The sequence below is a fragment of the Trachypithecus francoisi genome, unplaced genomic scaffold, assembly GCF_009764315.1.
Source record: "Trachypithecus francoisi isolate TF-2019V2 unplaced genomic scaffold, Tfra_2.0 Contig01579, whole genome shotgun sequence".
Classification (NCBI taxonomy): domain Eukaryota; kingdom Metazoa; phylum Chordata; class Mammalia; order Primates; family Cercopithecidae; genus Trachypithecus; species Trachypithecus francoisi.
The window spans coordinates 27,991,451-28,016,018 of record NW_022681442.1 but is presented as its reverse complement, the minus strand read 5'-3'; the positions used below and the strand labels follow the sequence as shown (position 1 = coordinate 28,016,018).

The 24,568-nt window shown below is 53.6% G+C and overlaps 1 protein-coding gene across 2 annotated transcripts in view; it reads left to right on the top strand.

Annotated features, from left to right (window-relative positions):
• The window catches only part of NEURL1 (neuralized E3 ubiquitin protein ligase 1), a 101,727-nt gene that overhangs the window by 63,339 nt on the left and 13,820 nt on the right, over positions 1-24,568 (top strand). Inside the window, exons 1-3 of one of the 2 annotated variants that reach the window (XM_033183869.1) lie at positions 424-607; positions 16,035-16,276; positions 16,650-16,971. In XM_033183869.1, coding sequence (XP_033039760.1) covers positions 574-607; positions 16,035-16,276; positions 16,650-16,971 — 598 coding nt within the window. In that variant the 5' untranslated portion in view covers positions 424-573. Of the gene's footprint in view, positions 1-423; positions 608-16,034; positions 16,277-16,649; positions 16,972-24,568 lie in introns of those variants that run through there. The other variant, XM_033183858.1, reaches the window with a different exon arrangement.

Here is a 24,568-nt window from a genome sequence, read left to right as displayed (position 1 = left end):
ATTGTGAACCTCTTGAGGGCAGGGACAAAGTCTGTTTTGTCTCCCAGGGGGTCTGCTCTCACCTAGCAGGACCTCTGCATATAGTAGGTGCATGAGGCTGGTGAATGAATGGCTGTCGGCCTGGGCGTTCAGGGAGGGGTGTGTGTCTCACTGCATCCCTGAGATGGGGCTGTGTGTGATGGGGATGTGTGTGCGTGTGCGCGCCTCTGCTCGCTTTCTGGAGCTCGCTGCTATTTCAGGAAGCCTCCAGTCTCCTCCTCCTTATGTAAATAAACATGACAGATCCCATCGGCTGTACCAGCGCGGGAGGTGGGGAGGCTGGAGTGGGTGGGAGCGGGGAGGCGGCGGCCGGAGGGGTGTGCGTGCTGCGTGCGCGTGTGGCCGGCTGGCCGCGGGCGGGCGGCGTGCGCGTGTGCGGGAGGGGGCGCGTGGGGGCGCGGGAGGGGCCTTGGCCCTGCCATGCCGGTCTCCGCCCGCGGGGGAGGAGACGGGGGAGGAGGAGGGGAGCAGCCTGCCGGGGCGACTCAGTGACCAGCCGCCCAGCAGAGGTGGCTGCACTGCCCGCCGCCCGAGATGGGGGGACAGATCACCCGGAGCACTCTCCATGGTAAGGCCCCGCGGATGCCTGCGGGCCCGCCCACCTTAGCCCGGAGACCGCCTGGGGAGGCCCGGCGGAGGGGCGCTGGGACTGAGGGCTTGGTCATGCCCCTACCTCTTCACTCCATGGGGGGTCTGGGGCTGTGTGAGGGACACCTTTTGGTGGTGGGCACTGGGGTGGGGGCAGCAAGGGAGCTGGGTAGAGCGGGAAGAGGGGTGCCTTCCCTGACAGTGGCGCCTCCCACTGATGGTGGGAGTCAGGCAGCTGAGGCTCCCCACAAAGTCTCCTTGTCCTCTTACCTCCATGTCCTCTTACCAAGGTGCTGACTAGTTCCCAAGTGGGATGCGAGGTCCTGGGTGTCCCTACCCGCCTCTCCCGGGACAGAGGCAGCCACAGTTAGATAGCTAGGGGGAACCTGCTTGTCGGCCCTGGGATGTGGGCCTTGGAGGTGGTGCTGTGTTCTCTGCTGGAGCCCTGCAAAGACGTGTGGGCACCCACATGTGTGCCGAGTGTGCAAGTGTGTCTTTGCTCATGAGTAGGCACCGAAGGTGCCTGTGGGTGTGCACCTGTGCTGGCTTGTGCCTAAGCACACGGGTGTGCAAGTGACAGCACCCCACAGTGCCTGACCTCGCTTCTCCAAGTGTGTGCTCTGTGGGGGAGGCCAGCGAACTTCTGAGCCCTGCAGGTCACGTCCACAGTCAGACAGACCCACAGCCTGGAGCTGAAGGGGTGAAAGAGAGGGGGGCCACTGGCTGGCTCCCCATTTGCAGAGCTCCTGCTTGCTCCAACCCCTGTCCTCTTGTTCCTCTAGCTCTAGTACTGTGGTCTGGGGAGCGCCATGGCGGATGTGGCAACAGACCCAGAGAGGAGAAGCCTTCCTAGGGACTTGCGTGTCTTCCCTGGGCCCTGGGAACTGGGGTTCCTTTACAAACTGGCCAGAACAGCACGGGCTGACCTTGGGGAGTCCCTGATGCACTCCCCTATGTCCCCTGCTCCCTGCTTGGACGGGGTATTAGGAGGTGGGACAATGTCCATCTGCCGAGTCCAGTGGGCACTGAGAACCTGGGAGAGGCTCAGGAAGGAGGGTGGTGGCAGGAGCGCGTGGGCAGCTGCAGCCGGAACTGGTGACCAGGTGGCTTCTCCCTTCCAGGCTCTGGACTTTGGGAGAGTAATTTCTAATTAAAAAAGAAAAAAAAAAATAGGGAAAGATGTGGGAAAAGCAAATGATTGGCTCTCTTAAAAGGAAATGAATTCTGTCCTGGGTTTGGAGGGCTAAGTGACAGATGGAAGGCCCTGGAAGACACATAATCCGGAGCCAGGCCAGGGGCACTGCCAGTGGCCTGGGCCTTGGCTGGAGGCTTGGATTGGGCTGACCTGGGCCTGGCCTTGCCTGTCTGTGGGGTGGGGGTTCTTCTGAGGGCTTGCTGGCCCTGGTGGGGCCTGTTGGCAGAGGGTCTGGAGCCGACTGGCATTTTCCACTGGAGTCAGACTTGGGCAAGCCTGTGGTCTGTGAAGGACAGAGAGGCCCTCAGAGCAGGCTCAGGACACACTACACTGTCCTCCAGCTGGAGCACAGGCTCCCTAGAGGGTGAGGACCTGAGACCACCCTAGCTCATGCTCTGGGAGTGGATGGATGTGTTTTGTAAAGAAGGCAAATGTCTTCCTGAGCCTCAGTTTTCTCACCTGTCAATGAGACTAGTAATAGCACCCTCCTCCTAAGACTGCTGTGCAGGCCAGGTCTGGTGTTCACGCCTGCAATCCCAGACACTTTGGAGGCTGAGGTGGGAGGATTGCTTGAGCCCAGGAGTTTGAGACCAGCCTGGGCAACATAGCGAGACCTCGTCTCAAGAAAAAAAGAAAACAAGATTATTGTGAGGATTACATGAATCATGTGAGCAGAGAACTCAACATGGGGAAAATCAAGAGGGCTTGGAAAGGCATCCTGGGCCCAGGGTCATATTCCCTCCCTCTCATTTGTCCCATTTCCCTGGAGGCAGGAGGATCACTTGGGGTGCTCTGAGAACTCTAGGAATTGGGCCTGCAGGCAAGGTGGTCATCAGTGAGCGCTCATCAAATGCCCCATCTGCCTTGGCCTCCACCCTTTTGCCAGGACTGCCCTCCCAGGCGGGGCCTCCCTTAAGCTGGCCCTGGCCTTTGCCATTGCACAAGTAGAGGGGACAGGAGTTGGAAGGTCTGGAGAGGGAATATTTGCCTGTGCCCATACAGCCAACCCCCACCCCCATCAGAACCCTTGCATATGTGTCCTCACGCATCCATGCCCATGTGTGCCCACACCTGTACCCATGCCCTGGCTGCCCCAGCAGCTCTGGTTTCACCTTCTTCTGGGAAATGAGCTGGGGCCAGCGTGAGACACAGGGGTTTGCTCCTTCCTAGGTGTGCCGTAGCCTGTAGCTGGGCTCCTGAAGGCACATTGAAATGGTTCTTGATTGTATTTTTCTTCTCTTTTTCTTTTCTTTTTTTTTTTTTTTTGAGACGTAGTCTCGCTCTGTCACCCAGACTGGAGTGCAGTGGCACGATCTCGGCTCACTGCAACCTCCGCCTCCTGAGTTCAAGCAATTCTCTGCCTCAGCCTCCTGAGTAGCTGGGATTATAGGCACCTGCCGCCATGCCCGGCTAATTTTTTGTATTTTTAGTAGAGACGGAGTTTCACCATGTTGTACAGGCTGGTCTTGAACTCCTGACCTCGTGATCCACCCGCCTCAGCCTCCCAAAGTGCTGAGATTACAGGCATGAGCCACCGCGCCTGGCTGATTGTATTTTCTTTAGAGCCTTGGACTTTCGGCTTGTTTCTTTGGATTCTTTTGGATTGCTGCGTTAAAGTGGGTGAGGGGAGGGCGACAGAGAGGACACAGGACTCTGTATGTGTGTCGGGGGTTATCTAATTGTGTGTTTTGTTTGTGGACGTGTTTTGGCTCTCTGAGCTTCTGATGTCAACAGATGTGTATCTGTGTTTTAGATCTCTGTGTACCTGTGTGATGTGTCTGTAACTGTGGACTGAAGCGACTGTGTGTTGCTGTGCCTATGTTTCCACGCGGGGGCAGCCACATCTGTGGTCCTCTGTGCCTGTGCCATGCCTCTGTGTGTGTGTGTGTGGTGTGTGTGTGTGTGTGTGTAGTGCGGCTGCTGGTGAGGAGTCGGGCTCCTCTGGGACCAGCCTGGCAGGACACCCATGGGGAAATGAATTCCCGTTTGGAAAATGGTTTCAGTGGTTACACGCTTGATCTCTTCCATCCGGCAGGTTTCCAGAGCTGCTCCCAGTCTTGAGGGCAGGCTGACAAGGGTGAGAAGGGGAGTGCGAAGAGGGAGACAGCAGTGACACTGGGAGGCCTCCCTCCTCTCGCCTCTGCTGTCCTCTCTTCTTCCTTTCCCCCCACCTTCCTCCTTCACCTCCCTTCAATGCTCCCCCAGGGCAAGGAATGGACCCCTTGCTGACGGCTGATGTGTAGGTGACACACGCACATGCACCCAGACATACATGTCACCCTCAGGTTAGTCTCTGGGTTTAACAAGCCTGAGTGTTGGAGGATGCTGGTGTACAGGGACCCGAGACATTGGCTCCCACCCCCTCCTGTCACAGAGGGAGAGGCTGCAGCCAGGAAAGGGAAATGGCTAACTGAGGCCACACAGCTGGTGCCTCAGTGGGGAAGCCAGGCCTTCTTCCTTCTGCAGCTGGTCCCCTACTTACCTTTCTTGGGTTCCTTAATCCTCAAGCAGGCAGCAGTGGAGAAGGCATCCAGTGGCCTTGTGAGATTAGCAGAGGGAGCCACCCATCTCCTGGCAGCAGCTCTGGGGGCTTAGGCCAAGGGGAGCTCCGGAGCTTGAAGGTGCACACCCCCACACCCCGCTCGTGCCTGTGGACTCCAGGAAGGTGGGCATCGGGTCACTCTAGCTCTGTGTTCCCTTACCTCAGCCTGGCGCCTGGCACACAGTGGCTCCCAGCAGATGCTGGGTTAGTGGGTAGGGGGGAAGAGTGTGGGGTGGACAGAGGCCCTTGCCTGCTGGACGGCAGGGCAGTTGGAGCTGAAGATGGCCTGAGGGGGTGGGTGGGGGAACCATCAGGGAGGTGAGGCCAGGGCTGGGCAGTGAGGCCAGGCAGTATTTGGAGAGGAAGGGAAGGAGGAGCAATTATTCTCCGGGAGAGTTTGAATCCTGTTCTGCTCTTGCTGGCTGTGTGACTTTGGGTCAGTCCCTTCATCTGCTCGCGTCTCAGTGTCCACTTCTGTAAATTGGGAAGGGTAAGTTGCATAGTAAGCACTCCACAGAGTGTGCTTTTATGAAGGTTTTTGTGGAGGCTCCTCTAGGCCTGTGTGTGCTTGCCAGCGCATACACACACACGTGCACATGCACACACATGTGCACACACATGCACACACATACATGCGTGCACGCACACATCACATACATACGCAGGTGCACACACATACACACATGTGCGCACACATACACACATATATACACACATACGCACATGCACACATATACACAGTGCATGCACACATTCATGCACACACACACAGCCACAAGTGCACATATAAACACACTCACACACACATATACACACACGCATGCACACACACACACTCACCTGCTGCCTCTGTGTTCCCCAGCCCTTCTGGGCCTGCACAACAGTGCTTGTGTCTGCCATGAGGCACACCTGCCATCTGTGTGTGTGCACGCATGTACACATGCATGACTCTGGATTTGATATGGGGAACTAGGGGTGCTGATGTTACTGGGCTGCGCTTCCCCCCATTCTCCAGGCCTGGCCTGGGGGGTTTGGGGAGATGCTGGGAGGACAGGGACAGGGATTGGGAGCTGAGCCCTGAAGAGTTAACATTTGGAGTCCCCTCCTGGAATCTTGAGGTGGGAAACAAGAGGGAGAGGAGGAGGACTGGTCCTCTTCCCAGCAGTGAGGAATTGGGAGTCACAGCTATATACATCTCTGGCTGCTAGAAATGTCAGTATGGGGATGTTGCAGAGTGAGAGAGAGCAAGAGGCTCAGTTGGGGATTAACTTGGCTACAAAGGTGCCTGTCTTGCCCGTTCCCTATCACTTTCTTTCACCCACCCTGTCATGATAGGTTCATTCATCTTCCAGGGAGCAGCAGGACCTACTGTTCCCATGCCAGGCACTCTGTGGGAGGTGCTAGGGTGCTAACATGGCCCCCACCCTGGGCATGCACGGGCGCTGCGGTGTTCATGGAGAAACTGACTTAGGAGGAGAGAGGGGACTGAGCACGCCAGTCAGCTAGCTGGGATCCATGGAGGAACCTCTGCACAGTGCAACAGATCTGAGTTCAGAGCCCAGCTCTGCCACTTAACAGCTATGTGACTTTGGGCCAAGTTATTACCTCTCAGAGCCTCTGTTTCCTTATCTGTGAAATGGAACTATTGATACTGTTTTAGTCATCTATTGCTGCTTAACAAATTATTCCAAAACTTAGCAGCTTAAAACAACAAACATTTAATGCTCTCCCAGTTTCTGTGGCTCAGGAATCTCTGTGCTGTTTAGCTAGGTGCCTCTGGCTTCATGTCTATCATGAGGTTGCAGTTACATTGTTGGCTGTGGCTGCATCAAAAGGCTTGCCAAACTTACTCATGTGGCTATGGGCAGTCCTTGGTCCCTTGCCAAATGGGCTTCTCCATGGAGTGGCCCTACACCATGGTGGCTGGCTTCCCCCTGAGGGAGCAATTTAGGAGAGGCAAGAGAGTAACCAAGATGGGAGCCACAGTCTTTTTATAACCCAGTCTTGGGTGTGACATTCCATTACTTCCTCTGTATTTTTTTTTTTTTTTTTTTTTTTTGAGATGGGAGTCTCACTCTTGTCACCCAGGCTAGAGTGCAGTGGTGTGATCTCAGCTTACTACAACCTTCTCAGCTCACTACAACCTCCACCTCCCGGGTTCAAGCAATTCTCCTGCCTCAGCCTCCCGAGTAGCTGGGATTACAGGTGCCTGCCACCATACCCGGCTAATTTTTTTGTATTTTTAGAAGAGACAGTGTTTCACCATGTTGGCCAGGCTGGACTCGAACTCCTGACCTCAGGTGATCCACCCGCTTCGGCCTCCCATAGTGTTGGGATTATAGGCGTGAGCCGCGGCACTTCCTCTGTATTCTATTCATTCGAAGTTACATGTTAGGCCCAACCCACGCTTAAGGGGAAGGGGTCACACAAGGGCCTGAAGGCCAAGAGGTGGATTCAGGGATTATTGGGGCCATTGTAGGGGCTGTTCCCATAGATACCTGCCTTGCAGGGATTGGAGGGTGTGATCAGGTTGTGTATGAAGGGCACACGCTGCGGCGTTTGATACACAGGAAAGAATCAACCCTCATGGCCTTCCTTATCTGATTCTTTTCTACTGCTGGCAAGTGAGGAGCTATTGAAGGTTCTTGAGCAGGCAGGCTGTAGTCAGGCATGCTAGGCAGGGAAGGGAGCTGCTCCCTTTATTCCATTCTTTTTCTAATTTCTCCACTGGACACCAGAAAGGGCAAGGCACAAAATGGGTGCTGCCTGAACTCCTGCCAGTTCATCAGTAGATAGAAGAATCAAACACTAGCAATTCATTCAGCAACTTTTATTGAGGACCTGCTGTGTGCTGTGAACTAGGCTATGGGGAAACAGCAGTAAAAAAGACAATGGGGCTGGGTGCCGTGGCTTATGCCTGTAATCCCAGCATTTTGGGAGGCCTAGGTGGGCAGATCATGAGGTCAGGAGTTTGAGACCAGCCTGACTAACATGATAAAACCCCATCTCTACTAAAGATAGAAAAATTAGCCAGGCGTGGTGGCTTGTGCCTGTAATCCCAGCTACTCAGGAGGCTGAGGCAGGAGAATCTCTTGAGCCTGGGAGGCGGAGGATGCAGTGAGCCCAGATTAGGCCACGGCACTCCAGCCTAGGTGACAGAGCCAGACTCGGTCTCAAAAAAAAGAAAGTGGTCTTTGCCCTGGGGAGGCTCACAGTCCATCAGGGGGATAGACAGGCACAAATAACCCTGCAGCCTTTCCCAGTGCAGTGCTACTCTGCAGAACACAGAAGCTGATGGGAGTGACTTCTCAACTCTCCTGAGGATGGCATAGAACCAAAACCATTCTGGATGCAGAAGAGACAAGTCAATGCATTGCATACAACAAGTGCCTTGGGGTATCTGGGCTTAATCTTGTGTAAGAACCAGGGTTGAGAAAGGCTGCTTGGTGATGGGTGCTCTGTTAGGGGGCTTATGGGGTCCTCAGAGGTCCATAGTAAGGCCCCTAACCTAGTCTTGAAAAAATCTACGTCTGAAGGATGCATGAGAAAGGCAGATATATAGGTGGGAAGGAGGAAGGAAAGGTTCCCAGCACAGAAGTGGGCTTGGGCCAAGCCTGGAAATCAGAGGCAGGTGTGGGAGGTAGAGGCCCCTTTAGGGAACCTAAAGAAGTTTAATTCTGCCCAGTTTTACAATCATCTCTGTCCCCCAAGTTCCGTCCCCACCTGTCCATTTCCCACCAGGAGTCAGGCATCCCCAGCTTTCCAACCATTCTCCTAAATCCTTTCCCCCAGAGCCCTGTTCAGTTAATGCAGATAAGCGAGTCCAAATCAGAACCACCCTGGCAATCTGAGATTAGGACGTTTGGGGTAAAATAAGACTGAAGTTCCTGGTCTCCCACTGGGCTGAAAGGAGCCGATCATTTCCTACAGTGGTTATGTTTGCTTTTATGTTTTTAAAAAGACCTTATGTTGAGATCAAGTGTTAAAGTTTGCAAAATTCTTTCACATCTGTAAATTTACCCGGGCATCACTACAGCCTAGAGAGGTGGGCAGGGCAGCTATGGTGAGCTTCATTTTACAGAGAAATAAATCAAGGTCCAGAGAGGTGAAGCAACTTGTCCAAAGTCACACAGCAAGTCTGTGGCCTGGTCAGGGTTTGAACCCAGGGCCTCTTGCCTCCAATGCTCATTCTCTGTGCCTCGCTCCACCACCCAGAAAGTGAGACGAGACTGTCTCTTGGATGAAGATGATGATGCCAGCACTGGTATTCAGGACCGTGGGTTCAAAACAAGATGATCTTGGATGCAGCGGGCTTCAGCTGGGCCTTGAAAGATGGGTGGGGTTTGGAGAGGCGCAGGTGAGGCAGAGGGAGTGGTTTGAGCAAAGGTGTGGGGGTAGAAAGCAGAGTGATATAAATAGGAATAATAATAATAGCAACTACTTACTGAATTTTACGTACATCATCTATTTGAATCCTCACAAGAATCCCATGAAGGCCTGCCATGACCCCATTTTACAGATGAGGAAAGTGAGGCTCCCAGAGGTCTTACAGTTAGTGACAGAGCTGCCTCGTTTGGAGGCAGCCAGCCCTGGGTTCACATCTGGGTTCCTCACTCAATGTGTAAACCTAACTTCAGAGGATCTGTGCCAGAGTGGCGTTGGGGGCATAAATCAAGACACTGCCCTTGAAGCCATGGGAGGCTGGGCACTGGCGTCAGTATCAGTGCCTCTGCTCTTGGCTGGGTGGTGAGCTCCCCCCATCTCTCCTTGGCAGCCCAGCTGAGACCAGCCTAGGGCATCTGGGGCTCTGCCAGTGGTTCTGGGGCAGAGCTTGGTGGGGGCCATCGGGAGGTCACTCCGGAGGCTATGTGTGTCCAGGCGTCTGCCCCGGGACCCCGCTGAGAGGCAGGAATGTGGTCTGCCAGCTGAGGGTCACCCAGAGGGCTGGCCAGGCTTGTGTCTGGCAGCTCATAAATGCCCAGGAGGAATGGGGCTGTCGGGGGAGTTTCCACCATGTCAGCAGCAGCCTCGCCTGAGGAGGGTGCCCCCACTGGGGCTCCCAAGAAGCCTGTAAACCTGTCACTTGAGGGCCCTCCCTGGGAGCTCTGCTGAGAGCCAGGTGGCACAACTGGGGCTCCATCCAATTGTGTGTGTCCCTGGTGGAGCAGCTGTGCAGCCCACACACCCCCTATTTTGAGGCCCTTTGCTGCAGCTGCTCCCTCTGGGCCCAGCCCCTCCTGCACACAACCTTCCCCGAAGTGCCTGCCATCTTGGACTCATGGGGAAAAGGAGCTCTAGTACCAGAGGCTGAGTAGGGTAAAGGACCCCAGACGTGGCCTTGGAAGACCAGGGTTCAAGTCCCAGTTCTGCCACCTAACTGCTGTGTGACCACAAGTGAGTTGCGTAACCATTCTCAATCCAACTCCTTCATTCGTAGAATAGGAACCTTAAAGAGTCATAGTCCCGGTGCTGGGAGGGATCCTGTTGGATAGTGTAGGGAGGAAGCCCCACCCCCTGCTGCCCCCTCTGGACCCTTGGCATCAGAGCTATGTCCAAAGTTCATTCTCATTTTGCTTTCCGCTTGCCACCCCACTCCCTGCCCCCAATATTTTAATGCCAGCTGGGATGGAGGAGGGGGTAGCAGGAGCAGGAGCAGCCGCAGTGGGGGAGGAGGGGGTCACCCTGATGAAGGTTTCACGTTGGACACTCGTAGTCCATGAGAACAGCGCCCCCTAGAGGAGTGCTGGGGAGAGCGCATCGTGGCCCCTGCCCTGGTTCAGAAGAGTGGCGAGGCCTGAGTTAGGGCTGTAGCCGTAGGGTGAACAAGAGAGGACAGAACTCAGGTGTGCTTATTCCTGAGGCAGGATTGGTAGATTGGGTGAGGGGTGCTCAGGGGCTCCCCTGGAGCCAGGAGCAGGGCGGGGCAGGTCAGGAGTGCAGCTGGGGCCTGCCACGTGACAGGAGCCCGCAGTTCATGGCAGGAAAACCAGAGAGGGTTTTCAAGTGGTCTCCCCAGAGGTGGCTTGGTGGGCGATGATCACACAGCGAGCTGAGTACAGAGAGAAGGGGCTGAGGATAGCTGCTCAGGGCGGGCCTGGTCTCCATGGCTGCCCCGACGACCTGTTCACACTGTTGGCAGAAGACAGGCATGGTAGTCAGTGGGTGGGGCTTTGCAGCTACCGAAGTGCTCTCTCCCCATAGCTGGGGCAGGGAACCCCTGTTCTGTTTCATAGCTGTGGAAGGAACTTAAGGGTTAGGGTGACAGGCCCAACCAAGCACTGGGGGTCTTCTGGTAGATGGCCACATCCAAGGCACTGCGCAGGGTGAGCTGATGGTGGTGCCATGGTGGTGAGAAAGTGCAGCCTCTCTTCTTTCCATCTGAATGAAGATGTGACTTGTTAGTTGTATTATAGATTTTACTTTTTAATTTAATTTAATTTTTTGTTTGAGATAGGGTCTTGCTCTCTTGCCCAGGATAGAGTGCAATGGTGCTACCACGGCTCACTGCAACCTTCCGGGCTCAAGTGATCCTCCCGCCTTAGCCACCTGAGCAGCTGGGATTGCAGATGTGCACCACCACGTCTGGCTAAGTTTTGTAGGTTTTTTTTTTGTAGAGAAGGGGTTTTGCCATGTTCCCAGGCTGGTCTCGAACTCCTGGGCTTATGTGATCAGCCTGCCTTGGCCTCCCAAAGTGCTGGGATTACAGACCTGAGCCACCACACCCAGCCAGCTGTAGCTTTTAAATTGAGGTATCATATGTATATAGTAAAACTTGTCCTTTTCAAGTGTGTAGTTTTGTGAGTTTTGACAATGTACAAGTTGTGTAACCACTACCCCAATCTCAAGATATGGAACATTATTTCTTTCTTTTCTTTTTTTTTTAGAGACGGAATCATGCTCTGTCACCCAGGCTGAAGTGCAGTGGTGCTATCATAGCTCACTGCAATCTCAAATTCCTGGGCTCAAGCCATCTTCGCGCTTCAGCCTCCCAAGTAGCTGGGATTACAGGTGTGAGACACCATGCCTGGCTCATTTTTTATTTTTATTTGTACAATGAGATGGGGTCTCCAGTGTTGTCCAGGCTAAGATATGGAACACTTCTATCGCCATAAAAACTTCCTTCCTGCCTCTTTGTAGTCAAATCTCTCCCCTGCTCTCCTTCTCTGATACCTACTGATCTCTGTGTCTCTCTAGTTTTGTCTTTTCCAGAATATCTTACAGATGGAATCGTACAGCATACAGCCCTTTGCATCTGGCTTCTTTTACGTAGCATACTTTTGAGAGCCATTTGTGTGTCTGTGTGTATCAGTGGTTATGTTCCTTTTTATTGCAGAGTAGTGATTGCATGGAGCTGTCACATTTTTAACTGTTCACCAGCTGAAGGACGTTTAAGTTTTTTCTAGTTCAGGGTTATCATGAATAAAGCTGCTGTACATTTGTGTGCAGGTCATGTTTTCATTTCTTGTGGGGAAATGCCCAGAAGCGTGAGTGCTGGGACATATGTTAGGAGTTTTTCGCTTCATGAGAAACTGCCAAACCATTCTCAACATTGGCTTTCCAGGTTGCGTCGCATCGCAGCTGGAATGCAGGAGGGCTGAGGACATGGTTTACACTTCTGTGTTTTGGTGGCATACATATAAATACATGTGTCAATGTATTGCCCTGTATGTATGCTACATGAGATGCTTTTGGGTGGTACATGAAAGAACCTTTTTTTCTTTTCTTTCTTTTTTGAGACTGAGTCTTGCTCTGTTGCCCAGGCTGGAGTGCAGTGGCACCATGTCGGCTCACTGCAACTGTCCGCCTCCTGGGTTTAAGCAATTCTTGTGCCTCAGCCTCCCAAGTGGCTGGGATTACAGGTATGTGCCACCCTTCCCAGATAATTTTTGTATTTTTAGTAGAGACGGGGTTTCACCATGTTGGCCAGGCTGGTCTCGAACTCATGACCTCAAGTGATCCGCTTGCCTTGGCCTCCCAAAGTGCTGGGATTACAGGTGTGAGCCACTGCACCCAGCCTGAAGGAATCTTCTTTTTTTTTTTTTCATAGTTTATAGGTTATGAGTATTTTTTAATTTGCATTTTAAAAATTTATCCAGCACACCAAATCCATGAATTCTTGGCTATTAATGCCTTTTACTTTTTTTGAGACACAGTCGCACTCTGACCCAGGCTGGAATGTGGTAGCATGATCATAGCTCACTGCAGCCTTCAACCCCTGGGCTCAAGGATCCTCCTGCCTCAGCCTCCTGAGTAGCTGGGACTAGTGGGACTCAGTACAGGCACGCACCACTATATTCAGCTAATTTTTAAATTTTTTGTAGAGATGAGGTCTTGCTTTTGTTGCCCAAGCTGGTCTCCAACTCCTAGGTCTGAAGTGATCCTCCTGCCTTGGCCTCCCAAAATGCTGGGATTACAGGTGTGAGCCACTGTGGCCTCTTGATGCTTAGTGGCCAATAACAAAGATTCTGTAGTCAGATTGCTGGGTTTGGCTTCTAGGTCTGTTTCTTACTGGTTCTGTGACCCTGGGCAAGCCACTTAATCTCCCTGAGGCACATATTTGTCATCTGTAAATTGGTTGATAATAAGTTTAATAGTTATAAGTTTGCCATAAGGGTGAAACCAGTAAGTGTGTGTAAAACTAGTTCAGAGTTTGGCAAATGGCTGCCACTATTATTTGATGTATATGACCCGTGTGTGATAGGCGTGTGTTTTGTATGTATTGTTCTGCACATCCATGTGTACATGACTGCGTGTGTGTGTCACAGTACATGTGTAAGTGTGTGGTTCCTGGTCTCAGGAATACAGGAGAGGATGAATGGCCTAGGGTTGGGATTACTTTTGCGTGCTCACAGGTGTATGTGTGTGCCCATGAGTGTGTTTTTGGAGCCCACATGCCTGGGTGCACATGGTACCCCTGGCCCAGAGTCCTCCTGGCCCCACCTCCTCTGTCTGTTCTGCTGCCAGCCAGGGTGCTGGGCCTGTGCTGCCCCAGCCCCACCCTCAACCCCTTACCCAACACTGGGATTGGCAGGGGTCCTCTCTGGAAGGGAGCCTTGGGGAATGTCTTCCAGGGGCTGGGTCTCTGGCCCCTTGTGTCTCCACTATATTTGCCCAGAGTCAGTGTTTTCTGCGCCTTTACCCAGGGCCCCAGGACCTCGAGTAGGATGGGTGGGAAGGAGGGGAAGCATTTTGAAGGGATTGGTGGCCCTACAGTTGCTCCATGGATTCAGAGTGGAGGCTGGGGAGGGGGAGCCCCAGAGGAAAGGCTCTCAGCAGCAGCTGGGCTCAGCAGGGTTTTAAAAACTGCTTCAGGGAGGTGAAACTGACATACACTAAACTGCACATGTTTAAAGCGTCCAATTTGATGAGTTTTGACATAGTGTACCCCTATGAAATCATTACCACATCAAGATAAGGAACACATAGACCATTGAAAACCAGCCATTAAAAAAAAAAAAGATAAGGAACACAGCCACACTGCCAAATGTCGCCTTGTGCTCCTTGGTAATCCTGCCTGTCTCCCCCGACTATCGTAGGCGTCCACTTATCTGCTTTTGTTTTTTTGTTTTGTTTCGTTTTTGTGTGTGTGTGTGTGTGTTTTTTGAGACAGTCTTGCTCTGTTTCCCAGTCTGGAATGCAGTGGAACGATCTTGGCTCACTGCAACCTCCACCTTCTGGGTTCAAGTGATTCTCCTGCCTCAGCCTCCCGAATAGCTTGAACTACAGGTGCCTGCCACCATGCCCGGCTAATTTTTATATTTTTAGTAGAGATGGGGTTTCACCATATTGCCCAGGCTGGTCTCAAACTCTTGACCTCAGGTAATCTGCCCCATTTGGCCTCCCAAAGTGCTGAGATTACAGGTGTGAGCCATCGTGCCCGGGCCACTTATCTGCTTTTGATCACTACAGCTTCATTTGCACTTTCTAGAATTTGATAAAAAATGGAAGGAGAGGAAGGGTTTTGAAGAGAATGGAAGCCCTGCAGTTGCTCCATGAATCATGTATTGCTTTGTTTTTAACAGGCTAATTTCACTCACATCATTATTTTGAAATTCACCTATGTTGTTATTCATATTGGTAGTTCATTGGTCTTTACTGCTGAGTAGTATTCTATTGTGCAGATGCACCACGATGTGTTAGCTACCCACACAGCAGGGGTGATTTTTCTCTTATGCTTCCATTTCTACCTCTGGATGCAAACCTCAGTAATGTGTGATGTTGCCTTTCACCAGCACATATTTTATGAAACAAAAGTCAAGCTGTGTCTGAGGCTGGCCGGAGCCCAGTGGGCATCTTTTCCAGGCAAGGCACCTGTAGCCAATGCCACTCTCTGCCCTTCTTCCCAGCGTCCCCTTCCCTGAAATGGCCTCCCCTCCTCTGCACTATCCAGAGGCCATTCAGCTTCTTCCAGGCAGCCTTTCTAGACTATCTGGGTCTCTTCTGAGCATTTCCAGCCTTCATAGCCTGACGGCTTCCAAAGCCCTTGCACTGTTCAGCCGTTCCCGTCTTGTCTCCTTGGTGAGGACAAGGTGAACTCCTCCTCGTACCACCCCTTCCTAGTGAGCCTGGCAGGCAGGAAGCTGCTCTAGAGAGGCCCGGTGGCTCATGCACAGGATGTCCGGCTGGCCTGGGGCTTTGGAGACTGTTGTCTGGGGCCTCTGGAGAAGAGGGGGATTGGAAATGCAAAGTGGTACAGAGGGATGCAGACCAAAGCCAACACAGCCTGGACGGAGGACTGGGCCTCTCCCTCTCCCTTCCCTCCCTGTCTTCCATCTCCTTCCTGGAAGCCGCTCCTCCTGCTCTAGGGAGTGGAAGGGTCTGGACAGGCCCAATGCCGAGCTCTTTGCATCATTAAATTCCTGCCTTGGAGGACCAAAATTTGAAACATCCCAGAAGGCCTCTGTCATGTTTTGTGGCTTTCTATGGCTCCACCCACTTCTCCTCCATTCTTCATTGTTCTCTTTCCCCACGATGACAGGATGGGCGGGCTCCACCTCCTGAAGGACAGGGCGTGGATCTTGGGGGCCCCACCAGAGTCCCCAGCCCCTGAGGCTGTGTATTAATTAATGCTGCCTGTGCTGCTGAGACTTGTCTTGGAGCCACAGAGTAGAGGCCACCCATTATGCCAGAGAGGGAAGTGTTGTCTTCCCCAAGGTCACAGAGCCAGTTAGTGACAGCCCCAAGGACAGGATCCATGTATGTTTCATGTCTGTGTCTCCAGTACTCAGGACAGAGCTTGGTATTCAGCAGATATGTCATAAATATTTATTGAATAAAATAAATAAACAAACCAAGGATGGTGGAGTGCCAGTGAGTGGTAGTGGAGGGCAGTAGTAAAGGCGATGTGCTATCATGGTAGGTGGTGAAAGGCAGAGGGTGTTAAATACTAGTGGGGAGAGGAGGTGGGAGAGGGTGGGGGTGGAAGGTGATGGGGAAGGCTAAGGGGAGAAGTGGTGGGTAGTGAACCAGTAGAGCATGGTGGCAGATAGTGGAGTGGGAGATGGTGAGAGATGGTGGCAGAAGGATGGTGGCAAGGGGTGGCAACAGTGGTGGAAGAACTGGGCTCCGGGTGACTTCTGGTCATGCCCAGCCTCTGCCCTTACCTAGGGGACTCTGGTCTGGCTCGTGGACCCGTCAAGTTCTCTGACACTGTGGCCTGTTCCTTTGCAGACTCCATTGGGGGCCCCTTCCCCGTCACTTCTCACCGATGCCACCACAAGCAGAAGCACTGCCCAGCGGTGCTGCCTGGTGGGGGGCTCCCAGCCACGCCGCTGCTCTTCCACCCGCACACCAAGGGCTCCCAGATCCTCATGGACCTCAGCCACAAGGCTGTCAAGAGGCAGGCCAGCTTCTGCAACGCCATCACCTTCAGCAACCGCCCGGTCCTCATCTACGAGCAAGTCAGGCTGAAGGTGGGCCTGCCCCCTGCCCCCGCCCCCGCCCCGTGCTTCCTGCTTCCCTCACGGCGTTCCCTGGGCCTCTGGACTCTGCCTGCTGCCACCCCCACCACCACACCCTGCCCCCGCCTTTTCTCTCTGGTGACCCTCTTCCCTCTTCCTTATGCCTTTCTCAACCTCCCTGTGTGACAAGGAAGGAACCGGGAGGGCGGTGGCCGCGGGAACCCCTTGCTGTCTTCCCAGCAGGGAGGGCTCCTGGGAGGGAACCATGCTGGAATGGTGGGCAGGCTGCTGTGGGATGCTCCAGGGAGTCCACCCGAGGGGGGCTACCCTTGGTCCGATTGACCAAGTGGAAGAGGGTGGGCTGAGGCCACCCCCTGCCACCCAGATCACCAAGAAGCAGTGCTGCTGGAGCGGGGCCCTGCGGCTGGGCTTCACCAGCAAGGACCCGTCCCGCATCCACCCTGACTCGCTGCCCAAGTACGCCTGCCCCGACCTGGTGGCCCAGAGTGGCTTCTGGGCCAAGGCGCTGCCTGAGGAGTTTGCCAATGAGGGCAACATCATCGCATTCTGGGTGGACAAGAAGGGTCGTGTCTTCCACCGCATCAACGACTCGGCTGTCATGCTGTTCTTCAGCGGGGTCCGCACGGCCGACCCGCTCTGGGCCCTGGTGGACGTCTACGGCCTCACGCGGGGCGTCCAGCTGCTTGGTGAGTGCCTGTCCCTCCGGCCCCTTGGTGCAGGGGACACCCCTCAACCTCTGGGCACTACAGCCTGGTACTGTTCAATCCCATCAGGCGTAGGGACCCCTCTCTGGTGCCAAGGGGAACAGGGGCAGCCCTGGGAGCCTTGGCATGAACTGCAGAGAGCTCCTTTCCTCCAGGCCCATTGCTTTTCAGTGGAACCTGGGTGTGATTTCTGCTATCTGCAGCCTCTCAGGTGGTGCCTTGGGCAGTGTGCAACCTTCACAATCATAAATGGCGACCTCAAAGACCACCACCCCCAGAAGTAATTAAATTAACCATCACAACCACAGTTCATAGAACACTTACTATGTGCAAGGCACTTCATTCTTGCCTGTTCTCATAGCAACCCTGGGAGGGAGACCCCGTTATTGGGCAGAAACTCAAGTCCAGGGAGGTTGCATCATGGTCCCAGGAGCCATGGCCCTTGAAGGGTAGAGCCAGCCCTGAGTCTCCAGCTCTAAAGCCAGCTGTCAGCCCCTGGGCTCTGCAGCCTTCCAGAAGACTGGGTTCCAAGCCCACCCTAGTGCCTTTTGCAGGGATGTTGGATAAAAGGGTAGGATCCAGGGGCAGAAGGCACTGGGGGAGCTAAGACTCTTGGCTGCTCCCTGGCCCCCAGCGTAAGTTAGGCTGTTTCAGGAGAGTGAGAGAGCAAGGAGGAGGAGCCTCGGGAAGCAGCCGGGCATGCTCAGGGGCCAGGCTTCCCTGCAATGGCACAAGTACCAGGGCTGGAAGAGGACAGGACAATCTCTGACTTCCTAGGGTCACACAGCAAGTTGGTGGTTAAGGTAGGACTAGAACTCAGGTCACCTGACTCCCAGACCAGGATCCTTCCCACCTGGCTCTCCTTGTGCACAGGCACTCAAGTGCACGTGCGCACATGCAGACTCTGGGTACAAATCAGGCCATCAGCAAACTGGCTTTGCTTCCAGGCAGAGGCTGCACAAGCCTCGGCTTCCTCATCTGTGAAATGGGTTGGTGGGAAGATTGAGTTCCATCAAGGAGGCTGTGAGTAAAGTGCCCAGCACAGTCTCGGGTACCAAGTATATGCTCAAGCAACACTCTTTCCTTCTGCCATCTCTGCCCGCCGCTCCCTGCAGAGAAAGAGGCCATGAAGGTGGTTGAAAAACGTTTTTTTTCCTTTCTGACTTCAGAGCCTAGCAACAGTGAAGCTCTTCTTTTCCACAACACCTTTATTTGAGCAAAAAGTCAGTGATAGTAAAAACAAAGAAATGAGTCAGAAGCCTGTTTGTTGAGTTCCAAACGTCAGGAAGCGGTTTTTATTAGCTAGTAGTTTGAGAACTTTCTGTTTTTCACCTCAACAAAAGTGTTTCTGCATTCACAATGACATGTTCAGAGCCTGGAACTGGGCAGATCTGGGTCTCAGCAACTGAAGAAGGGAGCCCAGGTGCTTTGCATTTTCTCTGTGAAAGGGGTGTGTCTACAGCGGGGGCAGAAAGGGCAGCGTTCATGCCCCTGAGCTACAGAGACCGGCAGATCCTAGCCTCGCGCTGTACTAGGTGTGGGGCCTCAGTTTTTTCATCTGTAATGTGGGGCTAAATGCTTTCTCAGGGTTCTTTGAGGAGCAGCTGATGCACAGTAAGGGGTCAGTGACTGTCATTCGTCCCCACCCATACTGGGGAGGGCAGTTCCTCACTCAGGGCTCGAGTGAATGCCTTGGTGCTGCTCTGGTATCCTCAGGGCCCCATACTTGAAGGCACTGGAGTCCCAGCGCTTGAGTTTGAGCTCTAACCTGACCACTTCTGCCTGAGCCTCAGGCTTCCCACCTGTGTAATGGTTGTGAAGGCTCTGACTTAGCCCAGGGCTCAGCCACATGGTGGAAGGCAAAGTCTCTGCTCCTGAGAAAGCCACAGTCTTGTTAAGGGTGGGCAGGTGATGGTAGTGGGGTGACATTCTTGCTTTTCCCTAAGCAAAATGTGCCCTTCCTCACCGTCCCCACTCTGGCTTCAAGGCCAGCCCCAAAGCCCCCTCCTCCCTGAAGCCTTTCTGGGCGGAATTCTCCTCTCCGTCTTCGTGTGCCACCAAGTGGTGCTGATGCTTCTCTCAGTACTGAGCATCGGCAGAGCCTTGGTCTGTCCACATGTCCACTTCCCTGCAAGATGGGGAAGAATCCACCTCTGACTCGGTCGGGCTGCTCTCCAGGGTGGAGGCTTCTGCCTGACCTTCAGAGGATGTGGAGGAATATTTGCAGGGTGGGTCGGGGAGAGTAGTAGCGGGGGAAGAATGAGAGGGCGGATGCCTTGTTAGATGAAGAAAACGGCAGGTGGGTGGGGGCCAAGGGCGACCCAGCCCTGCCCACAGATAGCCCAGGCTCACTGGGAAGTTAGAGAGATGAAGCAAACACTCCAGACGATGCAGGCACTCAGGGCACAACCCAAGAGAAGCCAGTAAATCGCTAACTGCTGTGGTCATGGGATGCCTTCCATCTGCCGAGATGGTTTCTATCCAGTTATCTCATTTAACCCCTCTGAAGCAGGCCCCACAGGGAGTGGTTTTTATCCCCATTTGGCAGGGAGATAACTGAGGCCCACTCAAGACCTGGCTTGCCCATGTAGGGATGTGGCAGAACCCTGACTTGAACTGGGCGTTCTGATGCCAAAAGCAACACCTTTCCCATTACCCTCCAGCTGGTTTAAACATAAAAGGAGGCAGGAAGTCAGAGGAGGCTGAGGTCAGTGGGGGAGGATGGAAGCCAGGAGGGCTTCTTGGAAGAGAAGACTTGGGCTGGGCCTGCAAGTTCCAGGAGGGTCCTGGCACGTGGGAATGAAGAGGAACACGCCAGACGGCATGGGGCTTCCCACCGTCAGGGGCTGAGGAGGGCTTGGAGAATAATCTGAAGGGCCCACCCTGGGCCAGAGCCCAGGTGGCCTGACCTGGTTCAGCCCCATCCCCCTGTGACTATAAATGGGCTTGCACGCAGTGTTTTCAGTTGCATTTGGAGTTCCTGACAGGCTCCTCTCTGCACACCCGATAAGGTTAAGGCCCCAGCTGATTCCATCCCAGCCGTAAATCACCATAATCCCTGGGTATTTTCAAACACTGATTATGGCCCCTAAATTCAATTGGCAGCTAAAGATATCCCTTCATTTTATTCCTCCTGAATTTTTTTTTTTTTTGGTAAAGATAGAGAGGGAGACACAGAGATTCATCCAGAGATCTCCTGAGGTGGGCGTGATCTCTCCACCTTCGTTTAGTGCCTGTCTTCTGAGATACTCCCCTCTACCCCAGGTAGCCTCAGGGTCAGCTTCCTTCCCTGCCTCCTCTTTCCTCTCCGTCCCACTTCCCACCTCTCCCTCTCTCCATCGCTTGCCCCTTTACTGCACCTGTATCTTTCTGGGCTTTTCTCTCTCCCTCGACCTAGATCCTCTCACCCTTTTTGCTTTCCCTGGTCTTGGTGTCCTTCTCCCCACTGCTGTCTCTCCTCTGAAGAAAGTCGCTGTCTGTCTTGGTGACTCTGAAGCTGGGCCAGTCTTTCCTGGGGTGATTGTCCCCCAAACCAGTGTCTGATCTTCAGGGATTTTCTGCCAGGCCTGCCCCTGTCCCCTTTGTCTGAAGCCTGTGGTCAAAGCCCTCCCAACCTTACCTGCTCTGTGTTCGTTCCTTAGACCAGAGGCTTCCCAGGGTAGCTGGCACATGGTAGGTAAGCGGGTCAGGCCATGGGTGGATGGGTTGTGTCCCCGGACAGAGTGGAGGCAGGGGCTGGTGTCTCTCCCCAATGGACGGTCCTCCCTGCCCTGACCAGAATCCAAGCCCACAGTGGTGCCCAGGCCACAGCCCCAGCAGGCCCTCCTCCCTGTTATGCTGGAGTTCCGCAGATCACCTTTCTTTGGGGTGCCCTGGCTCAAGCCCAGGCGGGTATCGTCAAGAATAACAGCTTCCTTCCTCCAGGGAGAAGGGACCTGCCAGCAACTAAATAAACACAGATTTTATTGGGTGATTAATACATGGAGAAAGAAGCTCCTATCCCAGTGTCTCAAGATCTCCTTGCTCCTCTCAGAAATGTCGATTCAGGAAGAGCGTCTGTGAGTCCCGTCAGGAGGCTGGTGGGCCAAGAGCCCACTTACGAGGGAGCTCCAGAGCATCCCTCGGTGCCCACCACAGCCTAGGTACTATGTGGGGGCAGGTGGGAGACAGAAGAATCGAAAACCCAGCTCCTCTCCTGGAATAATGTTTTCCCTGGGGGACACATCATGTAACTGATGCAAGGTGGTCCAAGTTCAATTCTGCAATCAAGTGTGAGCTGAAGAGTAAAACTGTGTGTATATGTGGGAGGGGAGTGCAGCTGGAGAGCAATCGAGGAGGACTTCCTGTAGAAGACAAGTTTTAAGTCAGGAACTAAGTGAGGTGAAAAAAATGGCTTGGTTGAGGAACAATTTAGGTCAGAGGGAGGGGTGTCCACAGGCACAGAGATGGGGAATTGGTGGTCAGTAGGGGAGCAGATCCAGGAGGGGAAGGAATGAGGTGGAGAGGTAGTGGGTGACTTGTGGAGGTGAGGGGTGTGCACAGGTGTGGGTATGTGTATGCATCACAAGGGAGAGAGCCATGAGAGCTGAAAGCTTCCAGTAGCTTTTGTGCTGTCAAGTTGTTCAGTAAGAGGGACTGGCTGCTTGACAGTGGAGAAGTATGAGACCCGGAGATGGGGAGGGGCCTGCCCAAACTCTCCCAGCTGCTCATCAGCCCCACCAGGCCTGGAACCCAGATCTCTCAGGCTGATCTGGGAGTAAGGTCAGAGGGAGAAGGCTATCAACACCTCTAAATGGTGGGGCTGGGTCCGGGAGGGTTCTAGGAGGGGATGGGGTGGGAGCTCCCGAGGGCTTATGCATTCTATTCCATCCCTTGCCATGCACAGGTTCCCAGGTCTTGGTAGAAGACCCGCGCCTGCCTACTGAGGAGAGAGCTGTGTGGAGACTCTTAGGGTGGGCTTCCAAGGTCCACGTGCTGCTGGGTGGGTTCTCCAGGCCCCCGGGAGATAGGGGCTTGGGTCAGGTCCTCTATCCAGGGCGTGCCTCAGCTTGGAGGCGCTGAGTATGATTGATCCCCAGCTGAGGACCACACTGCCATCTGGGCCTTCCGCTTCCCAGCGAAACCAATGTTTACCCTCAGCTGCGGCTGCCAGGGGCCAAGAGGCAAATATTAGTTTAAGGAGCCGGAGCCAGCTCTTGGGCTGGGGGAAACGGCTGAGGCTGCCGATCATGATTTCTTCCTCTTTGATGATTTTCACTTCTTTTTGGTTAAGAAAAATCCTGCTCTTCCTTCTGCTTCAGAGGCTCTTCTGGCACTTCCTTTCTGCTTACCCCAAATTCTGCCAGCTATATCACTCCCCACACCAAACCCTCCCCTCCACCAGGAAGCTTTCCCAGACCTCCCACATTCAAAATGACCCTTCCTCCTCCTGACCATCGGCACGTGGAGAACTAAGTGGTATAAGCAGCTCTGAGTCATGTATTGTCCTGCTCTTTAAAGATACAGCATATATCCTCTTTGTATATAAAGGAAGGTATTATTGTGCCCATTTTGTAGATAAGGAACAGAGGCTCAGAGAGGTCTGATAACCTGCCCAAGGTCACACAGCTGGCAGTTGGTGGAGCTGGGATTTGAACCCAGGAGCTTGGGCTACATTACCTTCCAGCTTCTCTAGATGTGAGTCCATCTGATCTCCCTATTAAGTCTGGATGCCCGACAAGAGTGGGGACAGTGGCCCTCCTGTGCCTTCCAGATTCGAGCTTACGAGAGTTCAAGGCATCAAGGATGCCCTGCGCATGTTGGGCACAGATAGGCCACCAGGGCCCTGGCAGTTCTGGTACACAGAAGGGGCAGTGCCCAGGATGCCAGATTCAGTTGGGAAGGTGGGTCTGCCTGCCTTGTAGTTTCCTGGAGGCTCCCAAGGGCTTTGTCTGGTTCAGTTGTTCCTGTGCACTCTAGTTTTCTACCACAATGAATATATATAAAGTTGAACCACATGTAATCGCCAGTATTGGACTGTTTTTAACTTACAAAATAGGCAATCTTATGTTTGCCCCTAGCATCTCTTGGGCTCAAGAGATTGTACAGGGGGCCTTGGAGAGAGTGGGGGGCTCAGGGTGGGGGTGTATGTGGAGGGAGGAGCTGGGGCCTTGCAGTATTGGGAACAATGCCTTTATTTCAGATGCAGGAGATCGACTGAATCAAGGCTTGACTTGGCCGCTCACTACCTCTGGGCAGTTCTCAGCTTCTCTGTGCTTCAGCCTCCTCATCTATTATTTGGACATAATTATACACGCCCCACTTACCTCACAGATGTGGAAAGGCATTTACACAAATGAGAAGGGCTTTTGTCTTTAGGTTAAAAAGGAATACCTAATTTAAAAACACCACCCTCCCCCGCCAAAAAAAGCCAACCCCTCAAACCAGCTCTCCAATTAGAAGAGGGAGCCTTGAACCCAGGTCCCTGTATCAGGCTGAAAGGAAAACCATGCAATCGAAATTGCTCCTTGGAACAAGATCTGTGGTTCTCCAGCTGGGTTCCTCGGAACACTGGGGTTCCACAGAGGTGTCTTGGAGGCTGCAGAGAAGGCCAGAGAGAGGGGGAGGGGACAGGTGCTCTGCCCACCTCCTAGACTTTGGCTAGAGCTTTGGGTTCTTTTAGACAAAAGGATTCCACTGCTTTTTAAAAAAGTTTGAGATCCACTAGACCAAATGATTCTATAAATCCATGAGATCCCATGGCTTGAAGATTCTCTGAATCTTAAAGTCTGTGACTGAGTGATTCTAGGATGTTCTGCCCTTCCCTCTGTGAGCCCAGAAAACATGTTTGTTTCTCCTAAATTTCCTATGGTTGGGTTTAAAGGGAGAGGGTGGAGGTGGGTGCTGAGATGGGTGGAGAACCCCCTTGCCTGTCCAAGCCAGGCACCCGCCCTCCCCGGCTCCCTCCCATGCCCCGTGCCAGATGCGGACCAGCAGGAGGATGTTTGTGGAGACAGTAAAGGGCTGGCAGCACCTCCCAAACAGGGGCCAGCAGATACCCGCCAGCAAGCCGGGCGGCTGCAGGCTGACCCTTGGTTACAGATTAGCCAGTGCTCCGGATGTGAGAACGTCAACAAATGGGACTCTCAGGCTGACGGCAAGCTCTGCCTCAAAGGAGGCCCTGGCCTGCCGTGAGGTCCTCCACGCCCAGGTCCTACCTTGGTTACCCTGCACTGCTGGCAGCATATGGCAGGGCCGGGTGGCTTTCTGGGCAACAGCTGGCCCTGGGGCCCTCCTCAGTCTGTCCCCTCTCCCTCCCCCTCCTGCTCTTCACTAGGTGTTTGCTAACAGTTTTCTCACCTGTCAACCCAAACCCTCCTGTGCTTCAGCCCAAGTCAAGTCAACTCCTGTGTCTTCCAGAATACCTTCCCTAGCGCACTCTGAAACAGGAAGGGGACTTCAGCCTTAGCTGGGGATCTTGATCCTAAAGGGGATATTTATTGTAAAGGAGAGAAGACTCAGAGGGAGCCCCGAGGAGGGTATGTGGGACACAGATGGATTCCCACCAGGAGAGGGTTTCTAAGTCATAGTTACTCCAAGG